The sequence below is a fragment of the Mustela putorius genome, unplaced genomic scaffold (assembly GCF_011764305.1).
Source record: "Mustela putorius furo isolate JIRA1106 unplaced genomic scaffold, ASM1176430v1.1 tig00003853_pilon_pilon_pilon, whole genome shotgun sequence".
NCBI lineage: Eukaryota > Metazoa > Chordata > Mammalia > Carnivora > Mustelidae > Mustela > Mustela putorius.
Window position 1 is genome coordinate 1,311,923 of NW_025422005.1, and position 14,260 is coordinate 1,326,182.

The 14,260-nt window shown below is 57.9% G+C and overlaps 1 protein-coding gene across 3 annotated transcripts in view; it reads right to left on the reverse strand.

Moving 5' to 3' along the window:
* The window catches only part of MMEL1 (membrane metalloendopeptidase like 1), a 28,215-nt gene extending 16,289 nt beyond the window's left edge, over positions 1–11,926 (reverse strand). Inside the window, exons 1-3 of one of the 3 annotated variants that reach the window (XM_004768731.3) lie at positions 11,579–11,789; positions 9,539–9,705; positions 30–107 (exon numbers count right to left, since the gene is read on the reverse strand). In XM_004768731.3, the coding sequence (XP_004768788.1) occupies positions 30–107; positions 9,539–9,695 (235 nt within the window). In that variant the 5' untranslated portion in view covers positions 9,696–9,705; positions 11,579–11,789. Of the gene's footprint in view, positions 1–29; positions 108–9,538; positions 9,706–11,578 lie in introns of all 3 variants that reach the window. The other 2 variants (XM_004768733.3, XM_045063585.1) reach the window with 2 other exon arrangements.
* Positions 11,927–14,260: the final 2,334 nt, after the last annotated feature.

The window sequence follows — 14,260 nt, forward strand, 5'->3', positions numbered from 1 at the left end:
CCGTGTTTTGATAGGGAAGGCAAAGCTACCTCGGGGTTTTCGTTTTATAATGGTCTTCTCTTCCTTTGAGAAGCAAAGCCGGCTAGGAAAGAGTGTCAGCTGCTTCCCTGGGGAAAAACACAGCACTCAGCTCCGGCCTCCAGCCCCACCACGGGGTACCTTGGGGCTTGCTGGGGACGGGCCTGGCATCTTGCTGCAGGGCTGGGGTCCAGGGAGCTCTGATTGCTGCCTGCCTCCTTGTAGCCTGGCCTGGTCACCAGGGCCACCCAGCAGAACATATGTGGGGGAGGGGCCCTGCTGGCTTGCCCACCCCACTGCTCTCCAGAGCCAACCCACCCAGCCCGCCCCACCCTTATCTGCGGGGGGCCAGAGGGTTCCTGAGGCAGGACCTCCTTCCCCTCTGACTTCCTCTTCTATCTCGGGGCCACGGGCCACACCGTGCAGGGTGGACAGTCTGGGAGTCCTACTGAGGCAGGAACAATGGCTCATTTCCGGGGAAAGGAGTCACTTTCACTTTCTGACCCACTGGCCACCTTCCCTCCATCCCTCCCCTGCACAGGATCGGGGCATTGCCTGGTCAGCATCGGATCTTCTGAGTGGTTGTCAATTCTGCCTGGAGTGGGGGTGGGGAGGGGCTGACGGGGAGGGACAGAGGAGAAGCAGGTCTGGAGAGAGGGCACGCCTGGCCTAGCCACCTACAGACCTGGCTTGTGGATGATTTCCTCCACTAGGGAGGCACACGGAGACCTGGTGGGAAGGAAGGAACAGGGCCTCACGCAGGTCAGAGACTGCAGAGGGTGCAGGGAGCTGCCCAAATGTTGGGGACACTCGCCGGGGTCCTGGCCATCAGAAGAAATGCTTATGAAACATGGGGTCTGAGCAGGGTGGACATTTCTCCCCTGCCCGTTGTTACTGCTCTTTCCACGCACCGTCGTTCATCCGTCAGTCCCACATTTATCGATTACCAACCCCAGTGCCAGGCACTGAAGATACCCCGCCTCAGGGAGCCCAGCCCCGTGGACACAGGAGAACAGTGCTGATCACAACCAGAAATGAAGTGATCCATCGGTGCCAAAGCATGGCTGTCCCACAGGTGTTTGTCAGGCTCGTTAACCCAGAGCCCTGGGACAAGAACTAGACCTTGGACCCCAAAGGGCCATCCCCTCAGGGACAGTGGACAGGAAGGACAGGACGTCTGAGCTCTGGCCACAGACATGATGAGGAGGAGAAAGGATTTTTGCTTCTGATCAGGATAAGGACAGTTGGAGGAGAGTGTGGCTCCCTCCCCAGGGAGGGGAACAAGCTGCAGATGCAAAAACAGGGTGGTTTGCTGACCTGCCGGAGCATGGTGGGCAGGAAACCCACAGAGCCAAATTCCAGACAGGGAGGTGCGCTCCCCAGAGACAGTGGCCTGTGTCAGCCTTCCCCTGGACAAGGAGCCTGTGAGGGCAGAGGCTGTGAGCTGGCACCAGGGGTGGGGCTCCACATGGCACCCCCACCTGCCAGGTCCTTCTCACAGGACCTTCCCTGAGGGCACAGGCAGGGCAGGAAAGCCGAGAGATACCTCCCCACAAGAGGAAGCAGGCAAACGTGACCCATCATCAGAAAAGCCCTAGATAGTCTGAAGACGTGGACTCGGGTGACACAGCAGACAAAACGTTCAGTGCTTATGACAGTTCAGTAAAGGGTCTGGTACAGAAGACGGGAAGTGGATCTGCCAGATAAACGGAAGTGGTAGAATTAGTTTTATAAGCTTCACAACACACCGAACAAGAAAGAATCTGTGTCACCGTGGGTGATCCAGACCACGGCACAAAGGAAAAAGACAAAACAGACAGAGGAAAACATCCCCAAATCCCCAAACGTTGTAGCCCTCCCCTGCCAAAAGTCAGTGTGGAAGCTTCTTACAGAACCAAACGGTCTTACAGCGAGGTCCTGCAATTCTGCTCCTAAGTGTTTCCCCAACTGGTTCAAAAACTTACGTCCATACAAAAACCTGAATGTGAATTTTATAGAATTTTTGTGTGCAATCCCCCAAAACTAGAAGACACCATGATGTCCTTCAATGGAGGAGTGAATGAGTAAACTGCATTACATCTGCACGATGGCATTGTTATTGAGCAATAACAAGAGAGAAGCCAGCGAGCCACAAAACGATGAATGGATAGATCTTACGTGTGTACTATTAAGTGCAGAGGCCACCCCAAAATGCTGCATCGTGTGATTCCAAGTAGACGACATTCTGAAAGAGCAAAGTTATGGAGGTGGTCAACAATGATTGCCAGGCATTTGGCAGGGGTGAGGGGTAGGGGTGGTGGACAGAGAACGGGGAGCATGAGGGGTATTCCCGGGCAGTGCGTTGTTTTGTGGGGCCACAGGGAGTGGGATAAGTTATCTGGAGTATCTGCAAAAGCCCACACAACTGCAGCACGGAGAGAGAAGCTTAACGTACGCAAGTGTGAAAATCACGGAGGTCGTCTCGGGGCCCAGGATGGAACGGAACACAAGAAGCAAAGTGCATCCCATGTGTATGCAGTACCTCGGCAGAAAGCGGTGAGGACAGGGTGCTGACCCAAGTCACCTTGGCCCTGAATGGTGCGTGAGACCCAAGGCAGGGGAGCTGTCCAGCCGCGCTGTGCGGTCATTGGTGGACTTGGTCCCGTGGGAATGCCACGCATGAGCACTGGGACTGAGGGAGTGTGAAGCGGCAGGCAGACGGCCAGACTGCCCACCACTGCAGCGGGAGGTTGGACCAGCCAGGGCGGGAGGCTGGGGTGAGGCCTGTGGCAAGGGGTTAGAAGCCCCCATGCAGACTGATGTAGACACAGAGGGTTGCATGGAGAAGCGCTTCGGATGATGTGTGTAGATGTGGGTTAGTGTGCACGCACACACGTCCTCCCACTGTCAGCCGAGAGCGGCTGCCCGCGGTGACCCGGTAGTAATGGTCTCACCTCGTAACCCCAGTGTGGGTCTAACCCCCAGTGGCCAAAGCTGCAACCGTCTGCATGACCAATACGCTAGTACCGGATTACAATCCACTAGTACCGGATTACAATCCACAGCCTAAAATACACGTGCTGAGTCCATGCCGGCACAAATAAATCACTGAATAAGTAAAGAAGTGGGGGAATTGATAGATTTCCCCATACAGAAGAATTCCAAAGAGTGTCCGTAGGTGCCCGGCCTCTAGGGGCGTGGTTCTAACTCCCCACCCTTTGGGAGCGGGCTGCCCCCCCTGGCTTCCCTTCCGTGGAGACAGAATGGAAAGGGAGGGAGTGGAGACACCGGATGAAGGCTACGTGGTCAGCAACAGTGATCTGTCACCAGAAGTGTGGCCGCCTGACTTCCGGGCTTCCTCCCCAAAACACATCACCCCAGTCTAATCATGGAGAAAACCATCAGGCAATTCCCGAGGGACATTCCACAAAATGCAAGGCCAGGACCCTTCAAAACTGTCAAGATCATGAACAAGGGAGTCTGAGAAACCATCACGGCCGAGAGTAGCCGAAGGAGACTTGACGAAGGATGTCCTGTGCCGTCCTGCAGGATCCTGGGACAGGACGGGCGTGAGGGACGGACAGAGGAAATCAGAACAAAGTGTAGCCTTAATTAATTGTCAGATAGTGATGGCGGTTCATTACTTGCAACAATGTATCTCAGTGAGCAGAGCACATGTTAACAGGGATGCTGGAGTGGTCATACCCCACGGGGCCATCTTTGTAACACTGCCCGAGCCCAAAGCTATTCTAAGAAGCTTTTAAATTACTTTTAAAACAACTGGAACACAGAATCTAGGACCTGTGGGACATTATTATTATTATTATTATTATTAGGGAGGGAGGGGCAGAGCGAGAGGGAGAGAGAACGTTAAGCAGGCTCTACGCCCAGTACAGACACAGCCTGACACCGTGAGAGGGGCTCCCTCTCACGATCCCGAGATCGTGACCTGAGCTGAGATCAAGGGTCGGATGCCTAACGGACTGAGCCACCCAGACGCCCCAATTATTAAGTGGGACGCAAAACAGCAAGTCCCTTCCGACACAAAGGCCGAATACAAGTGAAGCTTCCTATGGTACTAACATGGGGTCAGTGGGAAAGACGGCAGACAAAGCCCCAAGAAGGATGTCCTCCTCCTCTGTAAGTCCAGATGGGAGCAGCTGTCCTAATGCCCACTGACTCAGAATCCACTCTTTGTTCTCTCTGTGCCCATAACTTCTGGAATACGTGAATTATTTTCACATAGACTCTCTACGTTAAAAAAAAATCTTTTGAAAACAATTTTTTTGACATTTTTGTCTGCAAGTTTTGCTCTTCTGGTCTTGATTTGAATAATTTATGTTCCCTCTGTCTCTTCTTCATGTCTCTCTCTCAAAAAGGAAGGCGGCAGAAATCTCAGACAGGTGGAAAAGAGCCCTCCTCCCTGGGGAAGGCGGGCTGGTCGTCACGCAGCTGTGGGTGTGAGTGCACAGCACCGTGTGGCCAAGGAAACCTCAGGGGGAGACACTTGCTCCGGCAGGCCCAGGCTGGTGGCCTCCCCAGGTGCTCGCTGGAAACAAACACACAAGTTCTCTGGAGGGAAGTTTGCAGGCCCGAGAGACAGGGTCCCCACAGAGGCAGCCGGGGCGAGCATGGATTCACGCTGACGCCAAGACAAGCTTCCACAAGAGCAAAACAGACACGGAACCGTGATCCCCAAGGATTTTATATTTGGGGACTCTCTGATCTGAAGGTGTGGGGCATGATGGCCCCAAACCCAGACCCCGCTCTGCCCCAGGCCTTTGCCAGAGGACATCTTCTCCCTCTCTTGCCTGTGGGTTGGCCGCACGGCTTGCTTTGACCGCAGAATGGGGTGGCAGTGGTGCTTCTGGACACTGTTCCAGGTCTGGGAATAGACCCCAGGAGGCCTGCACGCTTCCCACCGCCCTCTCAGACTTCTGCCGGCAGCGGTACCTGCCCAGGCCTGCTCGCTGGTGCTCGGGGCGGGGGTGGGTGGGTGTCAGTTCCTGTGGAACAGAGTCGCCCTGTGAACCTGACCCGGCGCAGCTGACCCCCCCACCGGGGTGTGCAGACATGTCCCCACAGACGAGGGCTGTTCCCATCCCTGGGTGCTGGGTGCCTGTGCGGCAGCAATACCTCCCTGACGCAGAAAATATTCCCAGTATATTGAAGGAGTAAAAGAAAACACTGAAAACAAGGTCGTGAGACATTAAAAAGAATAAGTTTGTGAAAGAATAAATTATAAATTCTAGAAACACAGAAGAATGTAGTAGCTGAGGTTAATTTTTTTTTAAGGATTCCATTTATTTATTTATTTATTTCAAATTTTAATTTTGCACCAGCTTACTTTTGATATTAACTCATTTAAAATACATTTTATTATTTTATTTTATTTATTTATTTTAACGATTTTATTTATTTATTTGACAGACAGATCACAAGTCGGCAGAGAGGCAGGCAGAGAGGGGGGGAAGCAGGTTTCCCGCTGAGCAGAGAGCCCGATGCGGGGCTCGATCCCAGGACCCTGAGATCATGACCTGAGCCGAGGGCAGAGGCTTTAACCCACTGCCACCCAGGTGCCCACATTTATTTATTTTTTTAGGGAGATGGAGAAAGAGAGACACATGGAGTGCCCATGAGTGGGGGGAGGAGCAGGAGGAGGGAGAGGGAGACAGGAAGACTCTTAGACTCTGCTCAGCAGGGAGCCCTTTGCAGGTCTAGATCCCATAACCCTGAGATCATGACCTGAGCTGAAACCAGGAGTTGGAGGCTCAACCCACCAAGCCACCCAGTGCCCCCACTGAGATTAAATTAAACAAAAAACAAAAAACACCCAAAATGGATTTTTCCCCTGAACTGCAGTTTCCTTTGCTGGCTGAAGCCGGAGTGACAGCTTACCCCTCTGATTATGGGGTTTTGTCTGAACCTTGCCTGCACTGCGGTACAGAAATATTCAGATGTATTTTTGAAGAATTGACATTTTGCAAAAACACAATCAACCTTTTAATTCATACGTGTGAGCAAAGGCAGTGTCCTAACGTGTATGGGTTCCAAGTTATTGCAGGGTTTTGAGGGGAAATTTCTGCAGATACCATATGGAGGAAGAGAGGTTTAGGGAGATGGAAGGTGGTCGGAGTGACTGACCCAGAAGGATCCAGTCAGAGACGGAAACTCTCCAGAGACACAGGGGATGGGGCAGGGGGTCGAGGACGCACAGAATCAGAATTTGACAACGGGAGAAGAGAGGGAGAGAAGCAACATTCAGAAAGATCGTGCGCCACTTCCCACGGTGAACACGAGGCGTCACGGCTGAGACGCAGGGATCGCAGCCTCTCCAGAGCCAAATGAACAGAACGAATCTTCACAGCTCGATGCCTCCACGGTCAGAGTGAATAATACCAAAGACAGAGAGAACAGAGCTCCGAGGGACGGAAAGTTCACCTGATGAAGATTTCCGGACAGAGACAGCGAGTGCCACTAGTTGGGCAACAGTAGAAGCTGCTCACGCCTCCGGAATTATTTGGAGAAAAGACAAGAGAGGTTCGGAAAAGAACTCCACGATTGAGAAAAGTCATTTGGAACAGACTCGCGCGGACGGGAGTCAGCGGTGAGCGCTGTTGCTGAGCTATTACTACTTTGCCTTCAAGCCGCGTCCCACGACGAACTTAAAATCTATCTTACAAGCAAGAGGTTGATACTGGAGACGGGTAAAGACAGGCTCGTAATAAGATAATCTGACAGTAAAAGAGGAAACCTCTTGAACAAGGCAGCTACTCATGCCGAGGAAACTGGACCCTGGCAGAGAGCTTAGCTGTGAATAACATTCAGGAGAAAACCGTAGATGATGCTGGTGGCTTTACCCCAAAGCGCAGATGCATCGCTGTTGGGCAGGCAGGACCTCGCTGGTGTAGGGAGCTCAATCTGCCTTCCCTTCAGCACGTCAACCACCACCCTGGGAAGTGACCAAACGCACCATTTTGCTATGACATCTGATCGCGAACAGCATGACAGACACAGACATTTTTCTAAGTGTTATTGATGTATTAAATCTGGGGCCCTCAAGTAAGCCTCTAACATATGTACTATGCTATGTTCCATTTTACAGGTAGGGACACTGAGGCACAGAGGCAAGAAGGGAACCTGCCACGGTCACACAGGTAGATTTGGGGCAGCCGGCACGCCTGGGCGTTCACGACCTTATAATGCCTCCTTGCCATCCCGCGGCGACAGTAAAAGGTTCACAGTCAAGGCTTGGACGGGAAGACACACGAGTCCGGGAGTGGGCAGTATTTTTTCTGTGAAGGACCAAGTAATCGATATTTTAGGCTTTGTGAGCCACATACAGACCCTGTCTCGCCTATTTAACTTAATTATAGCAAGAAAATACCCAAAGACAGTACATGAATAAATGGGCACAGCTGTGTTCTAATAAAACTTTATTTGCCAAGATGGGCCGCGGTTTGCTGGCCTCTGCGCTGGACAGTGATTGTCGCTGCCCGTGGGAGCAGGATTCCGGGAGGGGCTCTGTCGCCCACTGGAATGTCTATAAAGACGTTTGATGTTCTGAAAAGGCTTCATCTCTGACTTTTAAAATAACACCTATTTAAACAAAAAAATCTAAGATAACGCCTTAAAGGACAACGATCGAAAACCCGCGAGCTGGTTCTGGAAGAGCAGAGAACAAACTGTTAGCGGCGTGAGAAGCACGAAAGAACAGAAAAACCAGAGTCTGCAGTAATCATGGTGAACGCAGAGACACTCTGCTTCAGGGAAGAGACGAGGACCCCAGTCCGGCTCCGCGCTGTTGCAGGAGACACAGCGACAGCAGGAGACACACAATGTTCGAAAGAAAAATGGAGGAAAACCGGCTAAGCGAGCGGGCCCAGGCAGTCAGGCTGGTCCCCGGCGAAACAGAATTCGAGGCAAACAGCATCAAGGTAGAAAGGGTCATTATGCCCTGCGGGGTCTGGGGAGATGCGCACGGTTCTGCAGCACGAGACTCAACACACCAAATCCCCAAACAGGGAGAAGACCTGCCTGGTGTCTCGGAGGGACCTGCATCTCCGGCTTCACCTAACGGTCGGTCAGGCGTCCTCCCCCACCCGTGCGGATGCTGACAGCGGGGACCTCGGGTTAGTCCTGCAGCGAGGAGTCAGTGCCCCATAAACCACGGTTTCCGACAACAGCGCAGTTAACGCAGAAACCAATAAAAAAAAGGGTAACTAGGAAGATCTCCATGCATCTTGATTAAAAAAAATATTTTGAAATATTTTGAATATTTTGAAATATTTTGAAATAACTCATGAATCACTGGAAAAGATCCTCATGGAAGTGAGAAAGCGCTTGGACACAAACAGCGACGCTGCGTGTAAACCCCCCGTGGACACCAGGGCCGGGGCCGAGATGAGCTGGCAGGTCACATCTGCAGGTGGGGGCACGGGGTTCGGAGGGAGGAGCCCCGGCCGAGTCCCCATTTGTACTTAGGAGACCACGAGGAGAAAAAGGCAGACTGGGTAGGGGTCGGGGGCCAGCGCCAGCGCCAAGGTGTTTCCAGGCCCAGTGAGCCCTGAACAAAGTCTCCCGGAGGTCTGGGCTCCCCGAGGCTCCGTGCAGCCAGCAGTCCTTCCCCTGTCCCCTGCCCATGCAGCAGAGCCCATCTACCCTGCAGGAGACCCTGAGGGGCCAGAGGCCAGAGCCGCCGGCAGGGTCCGCAGGCGCAGGCACGTGCACAGGCTGGGAGGGGCCCTGGGCTGGGACTTCGGTCACACCCACAGACTAGCAACGGATGCACCGTCCACCTCAGAGCAGACAGCCCTGGCCCAGCCAGTGGGGGAACATTCCAGGGACAACATTCCACTGTTGAGAGTGCCAGGGGAGCACCTCTCCTGACTCCGTGAACCCCCGAGTCCATGCCTGAGGTGGTGCCTGTAGGCAGCAGGGGGCGTGGCTTGCACGCCCCCCCAACCCAAGCCAGGGACAGCCCTTCCTTGGCCACCATGCGGGGAGGGGGTGGGGGGGCTGGGCGGGGGAGGGGAACAGAAGAGGCAGTGTTGGCCACGCCCCCATCGCTCTGGGACCCCAGGCTGACCCCTCCCACCATCTCACAGTAAGCAGAGCCGGTCTGGGAGGCCGCAACCCTTAGCCAGCTCGCGTGGGCGTGGGGGTGGGGGTGGGGGTTGGAACCCCAGCAGGTCCTTCCCGACCTGCGACCAGCGGCGGAGACACAGGTGAGCCGAGGGGATGGGCGGGGGCGGGGGGTGTCCTCAGAGTCATGCGCTGGGCTGGGCGGGCTGTGACCTGTGGGGCGCAGTCGCGGCCTGCGGGAGGGGAGAGGGCTGCGCCGACGGTGTGGGGGACCTGGTCTGTGCATCTCAGGAGTCCCGCAGTGGCCGCAGCGCAGAGGCTGCAGAGCTCGCCCGCGCCAGCCCGCCCTCGACAGGGCCTTCTGGTAGGGGCTGCCCGACCCCTGCCTGTCAGCTTGACAAGACTGGCTCATCAGGGTTGGGGGAGACAGCGGGGGCGGGGGGGCGCCTTCACTTACCTCTGCTGTTGGCGGCATAGAGGAGGCCCAGGGCCACCAGGGCGCCTGTCGCCAGCAGTAGCAGCAGCAGCAGCACCCCCTCCAGGAAGCCTCGGTGCTTCTGTCCCGACCAGCCGGCAAGCTCCACCATCCCTACTGGGCTTTCAGGCTTCCCCATCACCAAGTCTCTAGCCAGGGGAAAGTGTACAGCTGAGAAACCCCAAGGCCAAGGGCAGGGGCTGTGTCTGGCCAGGGTGGGGACACCAGGCCAGGGGAGATGTGTGAGGAGCCCCTGAGGCCCTGCCCGAGGCTGGGAGGCCTGACGCTCGCTGGGGGCAGGTGCTGGTCCTTGGAGGATGTTCCCTCTCCCATTGCCAAGTCCACACCCGTGGACTTGCGGGTGCAGCCCGTGTCTCTGGCTTGCGGCACCTACCCTGGGCCAGAGTCTTTGAGTGCCCGAGGCAACAGTGGGGGGGGCGGTGCCCGGCGTGCCAGCCATGGTGGCAGCTCTTGCCAAGGTCAGCTTCTCCAAGCCCGCTCTCTGGAGGGGAGGCCCAGGGACCCCTCTGCTCACCGCCGGAGGAGCCCTAGGGGCCCAGCCAGCCCAGCTCCCATGCTTGCCAATGGCCACTGCTGTGGAGCCTGCGGGAAGCTGGGAGAGGGGGTCCTGGATATACGGGCCTGGGCACCGGGTCAGGAAAACCCTCTGGGGGTGGTGTGGGCCTCTGGGCCCCCTGCCCACCTTTCCTGCCTAGAGCCCAGGAATGGGAGGTGGGGGAGACCAGAAGGACCTGCGCCCATGCAGGCAGTGACCAGAAGGCCAGGCAGGAACAGGCTGACCAGCTGTAGCGGTCACCTGGGGGTGTGCCGCTCCCGTGCCTCCCTTCCCCAAAGGGCCCTGCCTGGTCCTTTGAGGGACCACGCCAGGAGGTGGGTGTTGGTGGTGGATGCTTGGGGCTGCCACGGTGTGCAGAGGGGGCCTGTGCTTCTGTGTGTGCGTGTGTGAGGACGCACACACGTGTGCGTGCGTGTGCTGAGCCCCGCCCCGGACAGCTGCGTCTGGGGCCCGAGAACAGAGGGCCGCCCCTCCCCGAGCCAGACTCCAGGTCCTCGACGCCCACCACACCTCTGCTCTGGAGTCCCAGCGCCTACCCTGCACCAGGCTGGGCGGGGAGCTCGGGAGAAGCCAGAGGAAGGCAACCCTCTTGTCCAGCCCTGGCGGGGAGGGTGAGAGGTTCCTCCCTGCCAGCACCAGGGGCCACCTGCCCCATGACCCGACTGAGCGGAGAAGCCAGGCCGGCTCTGATCTCAGGATCCCCAGGGGACCTAGTCACCTCTCTCTGCACCCGCTCTGGTCCTCCCCACCACACCCCCAGACAGACCCCACCTCAGGGGTTTTGCCCTTCGCCCAGATTCCTGTCTGCTCTCCCCTCACGCTCCAAAAGTCCTCGCTCAAGGTCACCTTCCCAGTGAAGCCTTTCCTGGGCCTGTATTCACCGGAGCCAGGCTGACCCCAGGCCCGATGGGGTTCAGCCTCTGTGCCTCTTCTGTTGTCCCCCTCCCCGAGGGGAATGTCTGGGCCATGGGGGCGGGGGGGCTCGGCCTTCCTGGGCCCCCAGCACCCAGAGTGGTGCCCTCGAGCCGTCCGCCACCACCGCTGGCTGAATCAGTTCAGCTGGACGGGTCTGAGCCTTGGCCTGGCCATCCGCCGCCCGGTCTCACCAGTGTGGTCTTTCTCCCATCAGAGCTGGTGAACTCCCTCACTCCTGCCCTGTGGGCTTCCAGGGACCCGCTACGGCTGAGCGGCGCGCTAAGTCTCCTCCCAAGGGCTGAGCGCCCAGCCCAGCGCTAGAGAACCGGGGAGCGGTCTGCGGTGGCCGGCCAGGGAAAGGGGGTTCCTCCGGGGAGGAGGGCGCCGTGTGGGGGGGGATGCCGGCCCCAGGGGCCGGGCTGCGCGGAAAACACTCTGCCCGGCGCCCGGGACAGGCTGGGTGCTTGTCGGGAGCACCCCGGTGCTGCCTGGGGAAGCTGGCCTGCGGGCTGGACCCACACTCGGCTCACCTCCAGGTCACTCAGGAACGGCCGCCCCCCGCGGGCAGGTCTCAGAAGGCTGGGTCCGGATGGCCTGTGTTTCGTGCGCGGGGCCAGGTGGGAGGGCTCCCAGGGGCCGGAGAGCAGGGGCTTCAGGTGGCCCCACCGAGGCTTCTGGCCGCCTTTGTGATGCAGGCGTGGGTTCCCTGGAGGCGGGGAGCATCTCCAAGCACAGGCGGGGAGAGTTCCATCGGGGTTTGGTGTCGGGGGAGGGGGCAGAGGGCCACTCAGGGAGCACAGGGCTCCCTGCGGTCCTGACCCCTCCTCCTCCTCCATTCCACAGTCCAAAGGGGCCACAGGGGCGCTGGGAAGGAAGGCCAGACCCTTCTCCCTACCCTGCCCGAGACCCAGGGACCAGAGAGCTACACTGGCCACAGGGGTTGCAAAGCCCCTGCCAGGGCATCTCCCCACTTCCCTTTCTAGTGAGGCTGGTGGGCTCCAGGGGCCATGACCGGTGGAAGTTTTGGAAGAGGTGAGGGTTGGGAGAGAACCTTCTGGACACAGAAGCATCCCAGTGCTTCCGGGAGTGAATCAGGTGCCCTGCTGATGGGGGCTGGGGACTCTGGGCAGAGCAGGTCCCACCAGAAGCCAGGTTTCCATTCTTCAGGCCTGACTTGAGTATCAGCACAGTTCTGCTTCTGTTTCAGAATCCCATGGAACAAGCGGTGCCCCCAGGCCCCCGGGGCTCTGGGAGGGTGACAGGGTAGGGTCGATGGTGCCCAGACCCTGCTCAGGCAGCCTCTCTTTTTGGCCCCACCCTGGGAGAAGACAGCTGCAGGGGCGGTTACCAGACAGGACCCCCAGAGCCCAGGCAAGGCTCTACTCAGCCCGCTGTCTGCCTCCCGGCACCCACCCCATCCGAAGGTTGGGAACCCCACCCAGAGCGAGGAGCTGGTAGCCTGGCCTGGAGGCTGCCTGGGCTGCTGTCCTGGAAGAGGAGGAAGTCGAAGTTGGGGGAGTAAGAGGCCAGGACGGCTCTTCCTGGGGCGCTTGGGGTGGGCCAGGGACCCGCCGGGCCAGCCAGAAGCTGCTTTGTGGGGCGTGGTGGCCCTCGACTCTGCAGGCAGCTCAGCCCAGCCAGAGCACCTCTCCTTATGCCGCCACAAGCCTGCCCAGATGCAGATGCTGGCGGAGGGCTGGAGCTCAGCCCGCTTCTCCCACCCCAGCCCTGCTCACGAGTTCTATCTGCAGCTCTGTCAGCGAAAGGCACGCTGTGAGCAAGCGAGGGCCTGGCGAGCCGGGGTGCCGAGCTTGCCCATTCTGGTGGGGGACCCAGCAAGACAGTGCTCAGGGACCTGGCAGTCAAGACAAACCAGCAAAGGACCTCCAGTCCTCCAACCCCAGCCAGGTCCCTGGATGCAGTGAGTCCCAGTCTCATTGCTGCCTGGGACACTCTGGAGCGTGGATTTTAATCCTTCCTCCTAGGTGAGCTCGGGGCTGGTGGACGCTCCCTGCTCACCCCTCCCTGTCGCTTGGACAAAAGATGTGAGATGTGAAGTTGGAGGCCCAGCCCACCCCGGGGGTGGGGGAGGAGAGTTACCACCTTCCTGGATAACCTTGGGACCAGGGCAGGTCTAGGTCACTGCTGCTATGGGCAGGGAGTTCTTCTCAGGCCCAGCAGACACCTGCCCCTGACTGCCCCTCTCCTGCTGCCCAGCACCCCCCGTCCCCCACCGCCAGGCAGGACAGTTGTGGGCCATCTGCTGTCTTCTGCATGGAGGCCAGCCCCAACTGGTAGGTGTCTCTGGGCCTCTGTAGGGCAGGATTCAGATCTTTCCTTGGGTCTGCCCGTCCGTGCTGCAGGCAGGCTCAGAGAAGGGAAAGGCTGGAGGAAGCTGGGCATTTCTGGAGCACTCCGAGAGCTGGGGGGAGAGTCTGGCCTGTGGGAGTCCCCCTTCTACACACCTGTTTCCTGATGTTGGGCCTTGGGCATCCTGGCCAGGAGGGAAGGGTCAGGGGTGGTCTGACTGTCCCTGAGCCCCCAAGCCAACCCCAGTCAGAGGAGAGAAGGGAGGCACAAGGCCAGGCACAAAGGTGTGGCCAGGCCGTACCACGTGGGGCAATGGTCACCAAGCTGAGGGCCGTCGGGGACGGCTGGCAGCTGTTTGGAGAGGCTGGGTCATCCGACTTCCATGTTGCTACTTCCATGGTCCCTGGAGTTCCTTCTACCAGGTACCTAACCGACACCTTCATGGCTAACGAGGGAGTCTATTAAACCCTCACTATCTCAATCACTGGTGTGGTCCGTCTCCAAAGCACCCCTGACTGATGCATATGTTGGTACCAAGAGCACCCCCATCACCAGACACTCGAAGATGGATCTGGGGTCTGACTGCAGGGCTGTGTTCATTGGGAAGAAAGAGTCATGGTGTGGGGTGATTTCCCCACGGGGGCTGTGGTGCGCCCACCGAATCAGGGGTTGTGGGAGCTCAGATGCCGCCGCACATGGCTGTTCAGGCAGTGGCAGTGGCTGCAGGAGCCGCGGCATGGGGCGGCCTCTCCCAAGCGTCCTGGAGCACACACAGGAAGAGAATGACCAGCTCGGGTCATGGCCCGGGAGTCGGAGGGCTCCGTGGCCCCTGAGAAGCCCCTGCGACAGGCACAGGGCTGTAGTGCGGGCTCAAACATGGCATTTAACTCTGTGAGCCGTGC